Below are 21,387 nucleotides of genomic sequence, written 5' to 3'. Positions count from 1 at the left end.
GTATAACCCAATCGAAACACATATTTTCATACATCCTGTTACGAGTGGAAGAAACAAAACTTACAATAAACATGTTTCGCGTGCATAGGCCTGAGGCACCTATGCATTCCCGTGCAGTTTCATACTTGCACTATCATTTTATAAGCTAACTGACATTACATTATTTACAGAAATATGAAAAAAAAATGTCCAATACTTATTTTAGTAAATTATTAAAATGTACTTATTCTAAAGGGACGTAACTCCAATTGTACGTTGCAATAGAATAAATCTAAAACAGATTTTTAATTAAAAATAGACATTCTGTATCCAGACCTCTATCAGGATTCATACAGATTCAAATCAAACTAGCTGTCTTCAATAATTGTTACAGTCGCCATGTTTCAGAGCGGCCGAGATATTTAAAAATATCGGAACATGCACTCTATTCTCAAGAGATTAGAGTTCATGTTTCGATATTTTTGATCACCTTGGCCGCTCCAAAATAACTGATTGGAAATAACTGAGGTGACTGGCGACTGCACTGAAATTTGAGCTTTATCTGTTGTAAAAAACACGATACAATACTTTTTTTTTTAAATTTAAGCAATACTCGTTACGTCTCAGTACTCTGGCCGGATTGTGGGTGGCCGAAAGGGTTCGTAATTCGCACCCACCCAGTGTATATAATATTAATAGTTACTAATAGTGCAATCAACAGTACCTGCTAATTACGTTTTTCACAAAACATTACAAACTAACCAAAAGTTAGTGTGTGCTTGTAAAAATAATATTACAAAGTGATTAAAAAAATATCTACTGTGTCTCACATACATGCCCAGATAGACGGCACACATACTTATTATTAGGGTTTGCATAAACCAACTTTGAAGTCTAGTCCTTGATCATAAAATTGCTTGATGAAAATATTTTCATTAATTATTGGAATGACGGAATTTGTTAGATATTATTTAAGTATGTAATATTTGATAAAAGTAAAATTGTGTCTATTTTCAATGCGACCGCGATACGTTATCTGCTATGTAGTACATTTCTCCAAACCACTCGCTGTGCTCGTCCAAGTACCTGTTATAATATTTATTATAGATAAATAAGTAAATAATGCATGTAACAGTTGAAAAAAAAAAACGGATGAAAATAACACTTACTGTATAAACATATCAACATGCTTCAAGATGAGTTTTAACTTGAAGTCAGGCATTTGTGTTGCGTTCAAAAAGTCGGGTAATTTTACTGTAACAAAATTAATAAACTTTATTTTGAGTGTCAAAATTACTTACTGCAACAGCAGGTAAAGGTAAGGACACTATTTTCTTTCTTAGAGCCAATGCATAGAGTAGAACCAGCGAATTGTGGCATAATAATAATATGGCTGAAAATTTAAAAAAAAAAACATTTCACATAAAAAAATGTCGGTCGCAAATATGTAACGGTGGCACGCACAAGCGCGCTAACATTCATACATTGTTCGCCAAATTCGTGACCGCGGCCCCACAACGTGTTGTGCTTCGTGTCTTAGGTTATTTCTTTTCATGGAAAACCAATAAGATTCCGTGAGTGTCAGCCAATAAGTTAAATTCAGGCAAGTATTAAATTAAATATAATTACCGAACAGCCTCGCTAGGTGTATCGCCCCGTACACGCGGCACGGGAGGTGCTCGGTGCCTTCTCGAGGGACAATCTGCCATTTCGCCACCTACGTTGAAACATGTTCATAATAATAATACTTGCGCAATTTTATTGCCACAGTGCAAACAACAGGTTCTTAACCTTATTTTGTCCACTGTCCCCATTGATTTAGATCGATGACTGTCCCGTAAGGTTTTTTCTATGGGCTCGCGACTGAGATCGCGTCACATTTAACTGGAACGTAACAGAAACTGGTGAAACAGGGGGTTACTTACTTTTTCTACCTCGACATTAGCGAAGTTTTTTTTTGCGACATAGGTAAAAGTTCAGATATAACGGACAACGGCACAATCCCAATGACAAAATGAGGAAACGGGGCAGAATTCAATTTAAAAAAATATGAAATTTTGGATTTAAATAGGAAAGAATTTCGTATTATAAAGTTGAAAACAGGCCCTAAGTGCAAAATTCGAACTTTGTATCTTGCCGTTCCGCTGACGCTAACAACATTAATACGAGGGTGAGAGGGACGGTACGATACGAACTTCGAATTTCGTTTTAGCCTCCGCTGTTCCTAGCCGTAGGTACCTTATCGAGCAGCTGCGACAGCGGCGTCCTGGTGGGCGCGGCGGCGGGCGCGGCGGCCTGCGCGGGACGCGCCCAGCACTCGCTCAGCGACGACCCGCTGCTGCCCACACTGCACGCAATCAAAACAATCCCAGTCTATTCGGGCCCCACTGCTCAAAATATCTTATCCGATTTAGGCTATAACCAGAGGCCGTGTTGCCTAACGTTTTTTACGTTCACGATCACAATCAAACGACAGATTTCGCATACAAAAACTGTCATTTGATTGCGATCGCGAGCGTCAGAAACGTTAAGCTCGGTCTACTCGTGACCACGGCCACTGTACTGCGGTCGAAATATCGAGGTAATTATTACCCGTTTGTTCGCATGATAAGTCTCGTTTGTGGTATATAAAATCACGAAAGTTTAAAACATAGGCATATATGAATGTCAAAAAACCAGCCAAGAGCGTGTCCGACACGCCCAGAATGGGATAGGTTACGTAGCCGTTCACACCAATGTTGCCATCTTGCCTAAAGTGAGCGACAATTTAAGGGCCACATACGTGGACGGGAAGTCTCCGCTTACACAGCAGAATTTGTGAGATATTAAAATAGTAGGTATCCGTTATCTCCTCCATAGCCCTCATGGGTGTATTTGGGGATGGACCTTTAGCAGCTGCGGCTGCGCGCGCCCATAACGCCCATTTCACTACTATATTATAAGGCAAGGTACCAAAGGCCCCTTGCTGGCTTCGGCCCCGAATGCCTTTCAAATGACCGGGTCCCTAAATCTATCCCGCAAATTCCCAATCCGAATCAAAATATTAAAACCACACTAAACATCACACTCCCAGTAACCCCTAACGTGGTTGCATAATGTCAAACTCAATGTCAGTCTTGGATTGTTTACGGGGTTTCATGTTACCTGGAAGAGAGAGTCTCGAAGGTGCGTTGTTCCCCCGTGGAGGTGCAGGGCGCCGGCTCCTCGTTCTCAGACTGCGACACGGCCGACTTATGCGACCGGAGTCTACAAATCAAAGATAACACGAAATATCAGTCATGCTCTCGTGGGCGAGCTTTTCTAAAGCAACAATGAAACAATAGTATTTTATGCAACTGTATATAAGGGCCATTGAGTGCGAGTTTATGACATGAGGCGAAGCCGATTGTCATAATAGATCCGCATGAGTGTCTCAATGGCTGATTATAAATAGTTGCATACATTACTTTTTCTACGAGCTCAAACATAAACATTCATTGTTTTGTCTGAAATCAATGATTATTATTATTATTATTATTATAAACGAATACTTACATAACGGACAATAAATGAAATTTTCGATTTTAAAGATAGTAAATTACTGCTCACTTCCAATTCCGCCTGTTTTTTTTATTTCTAGCGGCGTCATCATTTCTGCATCACGTAATTCACCAAAGTCACAGTTCTCACAGATAAAAAGTCGTTTAAATTTTCAAGAACTCCGTGCAAAAGAAAAACAAATCCCGCTAATTCAAAACTTTTGTTTTTCACTAATTACAACCTTAGAATGGACCCGGGAACTTTGAATACAGCCAAATAATGTTGAAATATTAAAATTTAATAATAACTGTAAAATTCATTTATTTTCCGTTATGTAAATATATTATAATTAATCTATAAAGTCGATTTAACAATAATTAAGTAAATAAAATAGAATGGTTGAAGTTTTTTTTATTTATTTTCATTTCCGCCATTTGCAGTGCGAAGAATGTGAAACGTTTCACAATGAAATGTCAAAGTTGCGATCACACTGTACCTCATTGGATTACCGATAGCGATATCGTTATAACAGCGTTGCGGCTTGCCGTAACAGTATGCTGAGTGGGGTCCTCTTTATACTATTCGATATTATTATTATTATTTTTTTCTCTCCATCTAATTTATTTTTATGTGTAAATAAATGTTTCTCTCTCTCTCTCTCTCCTCACATTGTACGTACTACGCGAGTAGAAAAAAAATAGATTGACGTTATTATCGTAGGCACTGTTTGAAATTGGTAATAGAAGAGTGCTAAAATATGAACTTATCCAATGTACTACAGATTCTTATTCCGATGGTATTTTACTACAGGCTAATATAACATCTCTCTGATATTTAAAACATGGGTAAAATAAGGGTTAGACTGGGTCGTATTATGTGATGTGTATGTGTACCTCCTGGCAAGATGTCCGCTGCGCGTGGCGGGGCGGGCGTCGCGGGCGCGGTCGACGGCAGCATCCTCGGGCTCTCGGCCGCCGCCGCCGCTAACGCTTCCGCCCCCGCTACCGCCGCCGCCCGCCTCATCCGTGGTCGCCGCCGTCGCGGGCGAATGGTTGTTCGGTTGCTCCTCTGTAGGAACTGAAGTTGGAAATCTGTGGCGTTATTATCTACCCGCGCGCTGTCTCACAGCCTTATTCATAAAAAAACCTTAATTGAGGTTTGATCGGTCTGTTACTTAGCAGACTGATTAAGCTTAATAGACGGTTGTCAAGAAGTATGATTCATAAACACTTGCTAGCAGTCTGCTAGTTGTTGAGCTGCTGATAGACTGATTAGACGCGTTATGTTGGCCACCTTGACAAATCAAAGACAAAAAATGGCCTAATCGATAATTTAAAAAAAAAATTGACAGCAGTGACAGCAAATTAGCAGGGAAAAAAAATAAAAAGCGAGATGTTTGTTTTCCCGCCATTTCCGATCCGCATGTTTATGTTGTGCAAAAAGCCATAATTATTTTAATCATGCTAATTTTTTTTCATATTTATTGTTAATTTATTGTTGCTAATTTAGAGGATTTTTAAATACAAATTCCTGAAAATAAATTTTCCAGTTTTTTTTTTAATCTTTGCGTAGCCCTGCCTTCACTATAAATATCTTCGGTATGGTTTTTTGCTCTTGTCAAAGTCAGCTGTTCAAACTTGTGGCGGCCATTTTGTGACTTAGCAGGGAGATAAAGGAGGGTCTACGGTCCTCTAACTTTAGCAGAGCCTTGATCGACTGATTAGCGCTAACAGACGTTTATGAATCATGTTTTTTAGCATCGGGCCTTCAAGGAGCCTTCAAGGAGGCTCTAACTTTTTATGAATAAGGCTGTAAATATCTATAAAATTTTGTATAGAAAACAATACAGTTTGAAATAAGTTTTTGTTAAAAATTTCATTTTTTCATTTTTTTAAGTACTTGCATTGTCATCTAAACTACATATCCGTACCAAATTTAAAGTCCTATTAACCATTAAAGAGTTCCCTCCTGCGGAGACGATCCTGGCAGGACCACCAAGATGTCACTACCAGATTATTGTATTTTCACTAAATTTACATAAGTATGTCAAATTCAAGTCAATCAGACTACTGGTAGTGGGTCAAATTTAGCTTCCAAGATTTGACTCAAACAAATAAAAATAAATAAACAAACAGGGCAAGCTAAAGAAAAGCTTGTAAAAATAACGATTACGATGGTGTACGCGTTAGACAAGAAAGCTCACAGTTTCTATGTCCTATGTCGTGTAGTAGGTACATAATCATTTAGTTACAATTTCCTACGAAGTTCCGCGGGAATTATATTCTGTACAATAACACGGGATAAAAAGTTTTCTATGTCTTAGTTGGTTTGCGTAATCGAGTTTAAGAAACAAACTAACACACAAACTTTCACATTTATTATTATTTATTTATTTATATGGTGCATACATGTAACATAAGCTCTTAAAGTTAACATGAACCCTGGTAGGGTATAGCATTTGTTGTTATAATTTATCTATGTATTTACTATTTTAAAATCTTTTCTTTTACAATAACTAATTTCTGTACCCACTGATGTATTAAACTGTAGATCCACAGTCGCGCGTCCGAATATGTCCGAGCCAAATGAGCGCCACTTTGGTAAATGTGGCCTTCTTTTTTCTCAGTACGTTGTTGTCAGTGCAAGCGTAACGATGCCCACGTGCGTCTTTAAAAAGTGCAAAAATTACTCGCGAAAACGGAACAAATCTGATGGAATATCATACTTTCAGCGAGTATTTGTTGTTTTTTCTGTTAAATTCTAATAATCAGAGAGAAATATTGATTTAAATTAATTTTAAAGCCATTTCTAAATTGCTAATTAAAAGATAAACGTTGCCAGAATTCCACAACATTGACAAATGTCTTGTCTTTGTCACACGCACAGAAGAGCATATCAGTAAAACGAAACAGATAAACAACAGAACATGGAACAAAAGTGTAGTGGAGTTGCCGTCACTCTATTTTATTTACCGAGTCGCCTAGCAACGGGTAGCTATGTCGTTTGAATATTTACCTTGAAGTTTGCGATTTTAATTATGTTTTATAAAAGCTTCGATAAAATAATGTACTGACTGTCTGACTGTGTGGTTTATTCGTTTTTGTGCAAAATTAATAAAGCAATTTATGAACCACAAACCTCAATGAAGCCAACTTTGATAAAGCGCTCGCCAAATCTACACCGTATTAATCACTATGTTTACCTATTGTTTTTTACACTAAAAAAATCATACTAAGTATTTTACACTGTTTACAAGGTGTATAATGCAGTTTACAATTTATTCACACTAGTCGAGCTTCATTATTTAATTACACAACATACGAAGTCCGCCGAATTTCCCGCGAATGAACTGTGCTGACAGACAGCCTGCAATTTTTTTTTGAGCTGCGCGCGGCGTGCACTGGCAATGGTTTTAGAAGCAAACAGCCAGAACCAAGGAGGATGCGAATTCAAATTATTTTTTATTCGAAATACTTGCACAAGTGCTTACATTTCGGCGATATTTTTAGAAGCTTTTCTGTAGCTTGCCCTGTTTGCTTATTTATTTATTTATTGTTTGTTTGGGTCAAATCTTGGAAGCTAAATTTGACCCACTTCCAGTGGTCCGATCGACTTGAAATTTGGCATACTTATGTAAATTTGGTGACAATACAATAATCTGGTAGTGACAACTTGGTGGTTCTGTCAGAATCGTCTCTGCAGGAGGGAACTCCTCAATAGTTAATAGTACCGACTTGAAATTTGGTACAGATATGTAGTTTAGACGACAATTCAAGTACAGTCAACAAAAAGTACATTTGGCAAAAAGCTTGTATTAAAATTATTTTTTTAACAAAAACTTATTACAAGCATTATATTTATTTGCAGTATAATGTAACTATGTTTGCTCGGGTGGAATCTTTCAACTCAAATTTGAAGTGGATATCTTCAACAGATTGAGCTGAAATTTTACACGCATGTAAACTTAAATCCGATGACAATGCAATATTATTATAACATGGAGTTGATCTGATGATAAAGCTAGCGGGTGACCATAGGAACTCTGTGATAAACGACACGACAACATCGAGTTTGGACTCGTTTGTCGCCTTGACGAGTACTTCGGTAACCAGGGGCATAAAGTAGGTCTCTAGGTGCAGCGTTTTGGGCTGTGCGTTGATATATCAACAGTCAGTTAGTCAGTTTAATTTTATATATATAGACAGTGCCGGATTAGCCCATAAGCAAATTAAGCGATTGCTTAGGGCATCACGTCTTGGGGGCACCATAAACAGCACCAAATTTTTTTTTGTTAGCACATAAAAGGTAAGGCTGTTTGAAAATCCGCTCGCTCGTGCCTCCCATAATCTCTATCGTCTTTCATAAATATAATATTTCGTCGTAATAAATACTTAAGTATTTAAATATCGATAAGGGGGGGGGGGGCATAGGCGTGCATCGCTTAAGGCATCAAATAGTCTTATTCCGGCTGTATATAGATTATCTCGAAAACGGTAAACATTTGGACTAAAGAAAATTAGCTTAAAAGTTACCTTTTAATTTTTTTTAATTTAATTGACAAAACTTTTTATTACGAAAGTCCTCTCCGAAAGTCCGAATGCATTCTTTGTTCTACAACCTAAATTCGTCCGTCTTAAGAAACGTCAAACTCATCCAAGCAATCTTGCAACGTCGCCTTCAATGTAGCAAGTGAAATTAATCCCTCTGCCTTTTCTGATAAGGCTTACATTCATAATCGAGCATGCTATGTGAAATTGTGGAGTTAGCTGTCAAGTGTCAAGCGTTGTGGAGTTTTGCCGCTAGCGAAATTCAACTGTAATAGAGTAAAGACTAGGTTCAATTTCGTCACGTATTCTTTCTATTTGTTTGTGTGGTGGGATCAGTGTTTCTACGCACACGTAAATATTTTTATTAATTGTGGAATATGCCGCTAGCGAAATTCAACTGTAACTTAGTAAAGACTAGGTTCAAATTTCGTCACGTATTCTTTTAATTAATTTGTGTGGGTGATGATTTTATTTGTTACACAAACAAATAATAGTTCGGACATTCTTTGATGGGGATTTTTTTTGGCAATGTGTATCTACAGTTTAATACATCAGTGTCTGTACCTATATTAATTAATGAATCCTACAATAACTTAACTTAATAATATTATATATTATTAATACCTACTAGGTTGAATCCATTAATACAAGTCATAAAAGTGTGTGTACCTATTTATGGGATATGGAGCCGCGAGAATCAAAAACCATACAGCATATAAAAAACCCATATAGCATATATTCAACTACATATATGAAACAAAATGGAATGAATACCTGTATTGCTGGTGTTGGCCGTGTCTTCCTCTGTTTTCTCAAGCGGGACGGGGTCGGGTGGTAGATGCGAGTACTCGGGAATCTTCGGGCTCTTGATATCCCGCTCGGCTGATTCCGCCGCCTCCGCGGCAGTGCTCTGCGCGACCTCTGGCGGAGCACTCTCGTCCTCTTCCATTTCTGATTTGATGTCCTCTTCCTCAGTCTCTTCCCTGGTTTAGAAATACAGTATAGTCATGTCGGCGCAACGTTATTATATTATTAAAAGAGGCAGAAACTGGTCTTCGCATAGTAGCCAACACATGCAGCGGGCTCGGCAACAACCCATCACGCCATCTCAGGTACCCCAGGTGCACTACCTGGCTTGTAACGGGTTGTCTTACCTAAGTTGTTTACACTAGAGATGCAACGGATATCCGGCCAGTATCCGGTATCCGGCCTATCCGGCCAATATCCGGTATCCGGCCACTATTTTACTATTCGGCCGAATACCGGTTAGTTGCGTACTATCCGGCCGGATACCGGATGGTAAAAAACTTATAGTTAGGTATGATTTTTATTATTGACATCAGTTTATTATTCTAGGGGCTGTTTCACCACCCATTGATTAATTTTAAATGACGATAAGCGTGATACCGTCTCGCGTCTATTCAAACAAAACAAACAGAAACGACATCATATTTCTACGTGTCGGAAGAAGGCTGGCACATTGCTTCAACTGTGATTCTGGTAACAAATGTCTCAAATGACTGAATGAGTGACAGAAATGTCAAAGTTGTCAAACGGACTTCACGCGCCATTTAAGTATTTTCAAATTAAGCCCCTTAATTAAGTATAGTACTTGCTTAGTTTGGGACAGGTCAATTGGTGTCAATGAGGGCCACTTGACAGGCGTAATATCGCTAGATGGCGGTAGTATCGTGAGATCCGTTTGACGTTACGATCTTGCTTGCAATACGATATTGCATTCAAGTATTACGTAAGTAGAATTTTAGTAATTTTTAACTCCCTCCTCCCCCTTGTCAGCGAAAGTCAGAAAAACCCTACCCCCTCACCCCTATGCTTACGTAAATATTGGTATATATTTTAAAAGGGTTTATTTATTGTTATTGCAAAAAAAAACAATAAATAATAAATAAATATTGCTGACGTTAGCAAATTCTAGACACCCCCCCTCAGCCCCCATGTCTTTAAACTCCCCTTCCGTACTTACGTAATATGTACTTGAATGACCCCTAGGGCATATTAGGCAAAGCTCTGCGCAGGGGGCGACACTAGCGTAAACCGCAACGACAACGTCAGTTCTCTTTATATTTTGTCGCCATGACAGATCATGACCAAAGAGTTAATAGTACCTATAGAAATCATGTTATATTTATTAGTAACAAAATAATATGATATTTATGTACATTGATAGTAACGATAGAGCTATATTTCCAAAAAAATAATCGAAATAATATGATGATAATAGGGCATTTAAGATACTCAAAAAACTGTTTACGGTTTTGTGCTAGTGCTGCACTCTGGCGGCAGAAAATTGCAGTAATATGGGAATATTGAATATGAATTTATTTAACTACTAGATGAAAACCCGGCTTCGCTCGGGTAAAATGTAGACTAATAATGATATTAGTTTGTAAAAAATTTTTTTGTCACTAAAGATTTTATCGAAAAGTATAGCCTTACAGAGTAAGTACAGCCTTAATATTACTACAAATACTTTCACAGCTAACCTATGTATCGGTATTTCACCAGTAGATATTTCTCTAAATCTTATTTAACCAAATAACTAAGATTTTCTGTCTCATAATCAAAGAAATTAGACCTAAGAGGTCACAATCGAGAACGAAATGCAAACCTGTGACACGTGATGACGTGACACTAACGCCACTTTGATGGATTGACATGTTTACTTCGCAACGCCATTATATACTTAGTAATTTATTCAAGTTTATAATTGAAAATACTCGATAATCCGAATTTTCCGCCTACAAGTTGTCGACTCGGATTGACTAATTTTTTACGCTCTTCAATTTGATGTGCATTTCGTTCGAGTCTACCGTACCCCTTGACGAAATTATTAATATAAGAAATGAACAATAGGGTTATTGGTTCATTTAGTTAAATAACTTCATGAGCCAAGTTCAAGCAAGATTAACGTCATCTAGCGATATTTCGTCTGTCAAGTAGCCCTTATTGTCCCATGATATTTATTTATGTACAAAGCGGAGTGTACTGACTCGTGCAGGAACTGTCCGCACAGGTCGTGGTACTGCGCGCGCTCCTGTTTGTATAGAAGCTGCGCGCGCAGCACGAAGTCGAAGTATACGCGCAGACCGTCCGCCACCTCGCGCACCAGGTTCAGTCTGCGGGGAATACAAATAACGATGAAACATCACGCCCTTTATACGTCACACTGCTGAACACAGGCTTCTTCTCAGTGAGGGCCTGAGCCCTAGTTCCCACGCGGGCCCTGTGCGGATTGGAATTGGAATGAAGGGATACAAGTTAACACTTAACTGGGTTAAGTACTTATTCGGTACATTCCTTCTGACACCACAAGTACTTTTTGTAACGATACTTTGAAGAAGGCGTGGTGGCCTAGTGGTTTGACCTATCGCCTCTCAAGCAGAGGATCGTGGGTTCAAACCCCGGCTCGCACCTCTGAGTTTTTCGAAGTTCATGTGCGGAATTACATTTGAAATTTACCACGAGCTTTGCGGTGAAGGAAAACATCGTGAGGAAACCTGCACAAACCTGCGAAGCAATTCAATGGTGCGTGTGAAGTTCTCAATCCGCACTGGGCCCGCGTGGGAACTATGGCTCAAGCCCTCTTGTTCTAAAAGGAGGCCTGTGCCCAGCAGTGGGACGTATATAGGCTGGGATAAATGGACTTTGAAGCTAAAAATGAAGTAGGCGTTGTTCAAAGGTATCTTGTACCTACAAAGGTATATACTTACATCGCATCACCAATACTCAAAACTACTCAAACTACTCAAATTACTCGCATCGTCAATGTCACGATTTCATTCAAAAAGCACACTAATGGATACACAAACCTTCGCATTTACAATGTAAAGCCGCATTCACATTTATCTCTCGTGTTCTGTTGTGATGCTCTCTGTCTCTCACACTCACTGCATCAGATAAATGGGTCAATCAACTTTTTTACCGACACTAATCTGTCCGCGACATTTTTCAAACAATTGCAGATTTTTGTAAGTAAACATGTTTTTCTGTAATTTAATAGATGGTGTACATGAATACATGGCATCCACCGTAAGTTCAACCTATTAAACCGTGAAATATCTTGTTGGAAGTACGATTTTTTGGTAACGCTAGAGACAATTTTGGTAACGCAGGAGACGCCCAAAGTGTCGGTAAAATAGTTGATTGGCCCAAATGTGAACGCAACCATATAAAATGTATGAAATCGATACCGTTCTTATGCGTCACGACGCAACACGAAAGATAAATGTGAATGCGGCTTTATTAGTGTACCTGCACGACACGTCCAGCAGGTCGGGGCGCACGGGCGGGTCGTGCCGCGGGCGCGCGGGGTGCCAGGCGCCGGCGCGCGCGAACCACTTCACTCAGCTCAGTCAGTGTACCTGCATGACACGTCCAGCAGGTCGGGGCGCACGGGCGGGTCGTGCCGCGGGCGCGCGGGGTGCCAGGCGCCGGCGCGCGCGAACCACTTCACTCAGCTCAGTCAGTGTACCTGCATGACACGTCCAGCAGGTCGGGGCGCACGGGCGGGTCGTGCCGCGGGCGCGCGGGGTGCCAGGCGCCGGCGCGCGCGAACCACTTCACTCAGCTCAGTCAGTGTACCTGCATGACACGTCCAGCAGGTCGGGGCGCACGGGCGGGTCGTGCGCGGGCGCGCGGGGTGCCAGGCGCCGGCGCGCGCGAACCACTTCACTCAGCTCAGTCAGTGTACCTGCATGACACGTCCAGCAGGTCGGGCGCACGGGCGGGTCGTGCCGCGGGCGCGCGGGTGTGCCAGGCGCCGGCGCGCGCGAACCACTTCACTCAGCTCAGTCAGTGTACCTGCATGACACGTCCAGCAGGTCGGGGCGCACGGGCGGGTCGTGCCGCGGGCGCGCGGGGTGCCAGGCGCCGGCGCGCGCGAACCACTTCACTCAGCTCAGTCAGTGTACCTGCATGACACGTCCAGCAGGTCGGGGCGCACGGGCGGGTCGTGCCGCGGGCGCGCGGGGTGCCAGGCGCCGGCGCGCGCGAACCACTTCACGAACGACTCCAGCACCTGCGCCGCGCTCGGCGCCGCCGGCAGCCGCGACAGCCGCCCGCGCTTCACCACCAGATGGTAGTCGAACGTTAGACGGTCCCTGATGTCAAAATATCTTATTCAATTTAGGCTATAGCAAGCACTTATGAATGTCAAAACAATACCACATTACCACTCAAAGGCGGAAACATACTATTAAAACGCGACGCCACGCCACGTCGTCCGACGCATGTTTCTATCTGCGCCTGACCATAATAAATATGTGGGATTGATTAGTAATTATAATAATAAATTCATTTATTTCAGGCAACTTGGCCCATACAATAAATACCTTACAGACTAACATACATATTTATAATTAAAAATATTTAAAACTAATTTGGTGACAAAACGACGTGACCCCGTTGAGTCACCGTCACCGAGTACTGACACGCGTTGGATTGCTCGTGCAAGCGTGGCGTGGCATCGGGTTTTAAAGGAAAGTAGCTTTCACGTAAAAACTGTATCGAAATCGGTCCATGCATTATTTGAGATCTATGTACGATGTCGCAGACAGCCAGAAATTTGGCGTGAAACTTATAACACCCCTCTTCGTTCGGGCGATAAAAATGAAATCATCTCCAGCCTGCACAAGATGTTTCAACCTTTTCATATAGCTACCTGAGAGCGGAGGGCAAGGTGATGTTAGCGCGGCCGAGCAGCGCCAGCGGCGGCGGCGAGCGTGCCGAACTCGAGCCCGAGATCGACGAGGAATCCGTGTCGCCTGTCTCGCCCTCTACACAATCAACACATGAAACACCGAGCAGTGTTAACAGTTTTTAACACTTTCACTGTCCCTCGCTTTCGCCACTGTCATGTCATTACAGGTACAGAAACACTTATGTACAGAATCATCCATTACTGACGTCACGTAACCTGGACGTGACAGAGCTAGTTTGACGGTGTATTATATGTAATGCACGGACAGTCAAAGAGTTAAGTCATCAATATCATAGGTGCCAATGTTGGGTACAGGCCTCTTAGAATGAGAGGGCTATTGGGCCGTAGTTCCCACGCGGGCCCAGTGCGGATTGGGAACATCACACGCACCGTTGAATTACTTTGCAGGTTTCTCCAGGTTTTCTCGCCATGTTTTCCTTCACCGTAAAGCTTGTGGTAAATTTCAAATGCTATTTCACACATGAATTTCGAAAAACTCACGAGGTGCGAGTCCGGATTCGAACCTACGATCCTATGTTTGCGAGACCATGGGTCAAACCAGCCTAGTTAGTTTTTAATTATTCACGTTTATTTACACGTTTTGAAGTAACAAGGAAGTTACATATCTTTAGTATAGTAACTAATATAATTATGTATATCTTTCTCCTCCTTTAAGGTCTCTGAGGCTATACTGTCTAACGCTCGGGCGCTCGCTATCGCATTCACAATCTCTTCTGCCGTATATACCGTCTGACAGAAAGAAGTGGTGAAAGCGACTATGATTTAGATTGCGTTGGACCTTTGTTTTGTTGTGTTGGACTATTGACATGCAAATACAATTTGATTTACCTACTTCCTCTTTTAAATCCACGGCGGCACCGACGTTTCAACACTTTTAGCCGCATTTTCATTTCACTACAATGATCGGTCGTAACCACTGGATGACTGAGAAAGCAAATAAAGTGGCACTGCGTTTTCTGTTTGACTAACTACCCTCACAATTGGTCCAATTTTTTGTTACAAGTATGTTTCGATTATGAGAAACATCGAGATCTTGTTCGTATTTTGTGACAGAGGATTAATTGCAGTGTTGTAAGCACGGATGCAACAGTATATTTACTATTGAGCTTTCAATAATATTGATCCTAAGGTTTGGATCCTAATTGATGTTATTATTTTTATGAATACAATTACGTAGCATGGTTATTGCTGGTACGATTTGTCATATCGAAGAAAAAACAACATGAAAGAAAAAGGAAGCTATTGATGGCAACATTGGTGTTTGTTTGTTCGATTATAATAGTGAAAGTTTGAAAATCTCGATGGCTTAACTGATCAATCTGATCATAAATTAATTTAGTTTTCTTATTCACCTCATTTTATTAAGTTTCTGTAACGGTTCCATTAAACACGATATCCATAATTATATGTATAATATTATTTACATATATATTGATGATCTTATCAACATTGCAAATGAGCGGGTAGATCAGTTTTTACGCGCTCTAGACCATTGCAAAGCAGATGAAACGTCGGTCCTTTAGAAAAAAAAAAAAAATTGTAGTGCTCATATTTTATGAAATTTTGTAAAAAAAAAACAAGTGTGTTACCAGTTGACCAGCTAGATAGTCTGTTGGACGTCTCAAAGTATGCAATAAGAAGAAAGTTTCAGAGTAAGTATGTATTTTTCATTAACAAATTTAGGATTCATTACAGTTCATTAATGTTTCTGAAAGACACATTGGTATCTTTCCTTCTTTCATTCCCTTATTACAAAAAGGTGTCTTAAAATAAATCTGAAATATTTCAGCAGATGGTTGCATTAGTTTACTTGGACACCTCTGTAACATTACATCGGAATTTTTGATTCACGCCTTTGACATGGTTTATTTTGAAAATTTATCAATGTAGGAAAATATTTGTCACCCACAAAAAATAATCCTAAAAAAAAATTATAGCCAAACTAAGCTGTTGAGATATTCCGGATTTATTTAGTACACATTTTTTATGCGCATGTACCATACTATACTGATGAATGGAAGTAAACTGACCAAGATATGGGGGCTCTTACCATCAGGAGGCGTGCTGCTAGAGGAGCCGTCGTCGCTGAAGCCGTGGCGCGTCCTCTTGGCGGGCCCGCCGCCGCTCGCGCTGCTGCACTTCTTGCGCTCACGTCGGTACAAGTATGCTCCACTAACAGACAACAAAGTACATATCTTATTATATAAATAAAAATTTATCCCTGAAATGTATGTGTATAACTTCCAAACAAGGACACCAAATTGGATAGCAATTTTTAGGGTTCCGGAGCCAAAATGGCAAAAACGGAACCCTTATAGTTTCGCCATGTCTATCTGTCTGTCTGTCCATCCGCGGCTTTGCTCAGGGACTATCAATGCTAGAAAGCTTTAATTTTGCACGTATATATATGTAAACTATGCCGACAAAATGGTACAATAAAACATTCAAAAAAAATTTTTTTTAGGGTACCTCCCATAGACATAAAGTGGAGGTGATTTTTTTTTCTCATCCAACCCTATAGTGTGGGGTATCGTTGGATAGGTTCTTAGGTTGGACCATTAGGAGTTTGCTAAGTCGATTTTTCGATTCAGTGATTTGTTTGCGGAATATTCAACTTGAAAGTGCAAATTTTTATTAAAATCGAGCGTCCCCCCCCCTCTAAAATCTAAACCGGAGGGTGGAAAAATTTGCAAAAATTCAGGATGGTAGTAAGTATATCAAACTTACAAGGAAAACTATAACGGTTAAGTTTGCTTGAGAATTATTAGTAGTTTAAGAGTAAATAGCAGCATAGGGTATAAAATATACCTAAACTTGGAAGATTCCGTATAAAATACGAAATCCTTAGAAAAGTATTACTTAATTTTTTCGTAATGGCTACGGAACCCTATTTTGGGCGTGTCCGACACGCTTTTGGCCGGTTTTTTTGTTGTGATCATTATTGTCAGACCAAGGTTAATGTTAAACAAAGATAAAAAAAAGGAGCAGGGGCAAGGCCACAGGCAGTAGCTAGTTATTTTAATAAATTCAAGAGATTTTGATCTCTCATGAATGGATAAAATAAGTAGAACAGAGCAGATGGGAAAAGACAATGAACTGTTAATGTAGTTTGCATTAAGCTGCAAATGCATATGGCTTTACTATTATACTATCAAATGATTTGTTATATTACTCAACATAGAACATCATCAGAGTAACATTTTCTGTGAAAGAGTTTCAAGTGGGTCACAAATGGATATAATTGGTTTAGATTGTTACAGTCATTACTTGCTAAAAAAAAATAATGAGTGTGTTTTCAAGAGCAAATTCAAAGATTTAGTTAGTATTGGTAATCTCGGAAACATTACAGTTGCAGCTGTGATTTTTCGGCAAGATCCCGTTGCAGCTGCCGATTTTCCTCTGTATCTTTTAAAACAAAGTCTTCGCTGACGCAGCGGTCCCAAGATGAGTTCCAGCCTTGAAAGTGTATAAGGTATTCCACCGACCGGCGGCCGCGTTTATCTTTGCTTTCTATAACTTCCAGTACCTTAAAAAAAGCAAAGATAAATGAATAAATAAATAAGTTATGAGATAAGATAATTTTACCAGTCTTACAATTTAGACACATCGGCAGAGGCGGCGCTAGGCGTAGGCGATGTGGGCTACCGCCTACGGCCTCAGGGTCTAAGGGGCCTCGCACATCGAAAGTTTCTCTTTTTATATATTATAAATATATAAGAAGAAAAAAATAAATAAACAATAAATAAATTTTTTACATCTAATGCATGGTGTCCCATCATAGGGCCTCGCAAAGTTTACGCTGCCATTGCACATTGGGTGTACTTTAGTTACAGTTAATGTTAGTCCATGGAAGCTCACAAAGTTTTTGGACAAATAAAAAAAAATATTCGAAATTACCAATATATAATATATAATTATATATAATTAATTAATAATTAAGTAAACAACAACAAACAAATACAATTAATACAACACAATTAATTATTAATTTATATGTGCGGAGTTACATTTGAAATTTACCACGAGCTTCGCGATGAAGGAAAACATCGTGAGGAAACCTGCACAAACCTGCGAAGCAAATTCAATGGTATGTGTGAAGTTCCCAACCCGCACTGGGCCCGCATGGGAACTATGGCCCAAGCCCTCTTGTTCTGAGAGGAGGCCTCTGCCCAGCAGTGGAACGTATATAGTCTGGGATGGATGGATGGATGGATAGTTAATTTATTTTTAGGATAGTTTAGTGTAACTTCAATTGTACCTTATTAATTTAAAATGTATGTTAGTTAAAATGGAAACATCACATTCAAAGCTATTCTTAATAACTACAAAATCAAGTTCTAACTAAACTACACAACTGCCTAATGATCCTTTTAAATAATTAACTTTTCATTGGTGATTTTATCATTTATATTGTTATTTATATTAAGTGTGTAGTATAGTAGGTATAATAAAAATAAACTATAACAAGCAGTTATGTATGAATATCAAAAAATCTGACACCAGTTCGGAAAAACTTCTGTTAGAAGAAACTGGCAAGAAATTTAACAAGGTACTTATATTATATATATATATTTTATTCGACTGGATGGCAAACAAGCAAATATAATTTTAAACAAATCTACATTCTTATTTAATGACTTACATAACAAATATTTAACACAACTACATTTTTAACACAGTAGATTCACTTTTTGAAGTAAGGGATCACCAATGCGGAACAGAATTATTTTCATACATATTCCATCCGTGATTAGTCATCCATTTTGTAATATTACTTAGATATTAATGCCTTCTTGACAATAGATGTGAATTTTGTATTTGTTATATTTAGTTTTGTTGATCATGTAATGTTTTACACTTACTAGGGCACATATTAGTGTAAAAATTGGATAGTTAACCTATTTAGGAAGCTTTATCAGTTAATATACTCAAAAATAAAAGGGTAACCGTGTATAAAAAGACAAGATATAATGTAAAAAAAAACTAAACTACCTTTGAATCGTAAAGAACCTTGGCTTTAGTAGGATCTGGTTCATAACAGAGCACGCGTTCTCCTTCACTGAATTTGTAACGAACTCCCCTCGTTGATACCATTGCAATTTCACTGGAAAACAGGGCTACAATATCCTTCTTATATTTTTCACAATCTCAGCTGCATAATATATACAAATGCGAGATTTCTCAATAAATTCGCATGTTTTGTTCAAATTTGTAAAGTCCCGCCGAATTAATGCTACTAAGAAATTCCCAAATGTTTTAAAGCTACTTTGAAATATGTTGTGTTTAATTGATAGAAATGTATTTTCTTTAAATTATGCAGCGTCTTGGACACTAGACAAAAATAAATAACTTTAATAAAATAATCGGGCGTCACTTCACCCAACCATGTTATTGTTTGGCGTCTATGCTTATTGGTCCGAACGCAACGGAGGTGACGAGAACAAACCGGAATTTCTAGTAAACTGCACGTAAACTGCTCTGATTTTGTGAGTTATTGTAGCATTTGGACATAAGATGTCAAAACGTAGTAGCTGTCAAATTAAGGCGTTTTTCTGATGTCTTTTAAAAGTAAACGTGCGCTATTAATGAATGAGGGCTATCGTTTTTTGTCTCACTAGATAGCGCACTGTTGCGTGAGGTTTTTAAGTATGGCTTTCAAAGTCTGTTATTACGGGCGTGAAAACAAAGTTTAGATTAAAATCATATTTAATACACCTTAAAACCGAACCATAAAAATATCGAGCATGCCACAGTGTTCCATAGTCCTCGTTTTGTTCGGAAAAAAGGGGAGGATAAAGGTTTCCGAAAGACAAAACTGTCTCAAAACACAGACATTCATTGCCCAGAAACGCATATTTGCCATAATTAATTTCAGATATTGCAAAATATTTACAAAATTATTCTAATTATAAGTAAACCCGCGTAGCTCACCCAAAAACTATGAGATTTGACATTTCGGAGACCTCACGCTACACTAGCGCCTCTAGCGGCGAATTCATTCGCGATGATAGCCCCTCATTAAGTTTGTGCGGGTGACACTCTTTCCCGGTCCGGATAATACTGATATGGAAATACCGACTCTGTTTTTCGTGTACACGCCCATAGAAGCTCCTGGCAGTTTGTATGGGCGTGTACACAAAAAAACAGGGACAGTATTTCATGACGGTGTTATCCGGGCCGGGAAAGAGTGTCACCTTGGTGTCACCCAACTATAACATATAACAACAACGCGGGCTTCCTACATGCTTCCTACGGAAGGGAGTAGCCATTCGCCGCGTTCCCCTCTGTCAAAGTATGTACAAGCCCAACTGGGCATACGAATTTTATAAAACAAGGCGCGCTCGGATTTTAAACTAGACTATCGAGTCGCGCGAATAAGCGCTGCAGTGTTAAAAATGCCGAATCGTTCAGTTTTCTGCTGTAAAAAGAGATCTGGGACATAAAGCTTGCAAAAAGATGGTGTTACATTTCACATGTAAGTAAATTGTTATCGTATTATTGCTTACATTTAAACAACAAAGTCGTATATTTTATCACAATATTATTGTCGGATTCGTTTACCAACAGCGAGTCCGCTTCCGTACAAATTTCGGATCGATCAAGCGATAAATCAGACTTTTCGCCGATGAATGAACAACTTAGTGATATTACTGTCAATGTGTGAGTTTTGAGTCATCTGTACACGAAATTTAGTATTAGTGTATTGTTGGATTATTTATGTGTTAACGTCGTCATTACAGTCAGTTGGCAGTTTTGTTTTTGCATGTAAGTGTGCGGAACTGCACTTGTGTGCACATTTCCCCCCGCAACAAACGCCAGAACTATTTTAAAGGTAATCTACCGCTAAGGCTACTCCCTTCCGGCAGAAAGCCCGCGTTGCTCTAAGGTTCTATGTTCTATCCGAACTCGTATATTGCCATTACAAATACAAAAAAGTGCTTGGATATTGTTTTTAAATCACATGCAGGAATATACCTTTCCTGGTTAAAACATGGTTAAAACCACAAAACTTACGATATAATTCGCGTGTACATTATGTTGTTTTTTACAAAACTAGGTACATACACCTCAAATACAAATAAGTATTCGACCAGTAACTAAATTAATGTAGGTAGGTACATGGTAGGTACTAAATAAAAAAGATAGTAAATTCCATTTACGTTTCCAAAACAATTTCAATTCAAATTCAAATTACGTTTACCACCAGGCAAGTTAATTATAATAAGCTTATAATGCTTAAGCTTTAGGGGCTGTTTCACCATCCATTGATTAGTGTTAACTGGCGGTTAGGTGTGATGCCGTCTTTATTTGTTTTGTTCGAATAGACGGAGACGGCATCACATTTAACCGTCGGTTAACGCTAATCAATGGGTGGTGAAACAGCCCCTTAGTGATTTTCAGTCATAGTTAAATATTATAAGCGGGACTTATCACGCGAAACATACGAGTAACATTTACCACATCATCATTTCAGTCTACTCAGACCACGGCCACTATGTGGTCGAAACGTTGAGGTAAATATTACTCGTTTCAAATAATTCTGTTTAATAACCAGGAGGAAAACTTAGGGAAAACTAGTGTTTCCCGAAGGTTATATTCCTT

The 21,387-nt window shown here is 39.3% G+C and overlaps 1 protein-coding gene across 1 annotated transcript; it reads right to left on the bottom strand.

Moving 5' to 3' along the window:
• Positions 1-580: 580 nt before the first annotated feature.
• Positions 581-19,571, bottom strand: msl-3 (male-specific lethal 3). The gene is made up of 13 exons (XM_074103562.1): positions 18,778-19,571; positions 17,133-17,311; positions 15,836-15,957; positions 13,726-13,840; positions 12,977-13,165; positions 11,057-11,182; positions 8,820-9,028; positions 4,392-4,566; positions 3,124-3,225; positions 2,218-2,326; positions 1,609-1,696; positions 1,149-1,233; positions 581-1,065 (listed from the first exon to the last, which is right to left on the bottom strand). Exons 1-13 carry the CDS (start codon positions 18,877-18,879, stop codon positions 993-995), a joined length of 1,674 nt encoding a protein of 557 aa, XP_073959663.1. The 5' UTR covers positions 18,880-19,571; the 3' UTR covers positions 581-992.
• Positions 19,572-21,387: the final 1,816 nt, after the last annotated feature.

The sequence above is a fragment of the Choristoneura fumiferana genome, chromosome 20 (assembly GCF_025370935.1).
Source record: "Choristoneura fumiferana chromosome 20, NRCan_CFum_1, whole genome shotgun sequence".
Classification (NCBI taxonomy): domain Eukaryota; kingdom Metazoa; phylum Arthropoda; class Insecta; order Lepidoptera; family Tortricidae; genus Choristoneura; species Choristoneura fumiferana.
The sequence above is the reverse complement of the archived record's forward strand: the minus strand, read 5'-3'. Positions and strand labels throughout refer to the sequence as shown.

Bases quoted from the DNA above. Each gene is read 5' to 3' on its own strand.
- msl-3 (XM_074103562.1), bottom strand. From the start codon at position 18,879: ATGGTATCAACGAGGGGAGTTCGTTACAAATTCAGTGAAGGAGAACGC. The intron at 4,567-8,819 runs GTATTCATTCCA...CAGTTCCTACAG, and splicing joins GGCCAACACCAGCAATACAG to AGGAGCAACCGAACAACCAT. The intron at 1,066-1,148 runs GTAAGTGTTATT...ATATTATAACAG, and splicing joins CATGTTGATATGTTTATACA to GTACTTGGACGAGCACAGCG.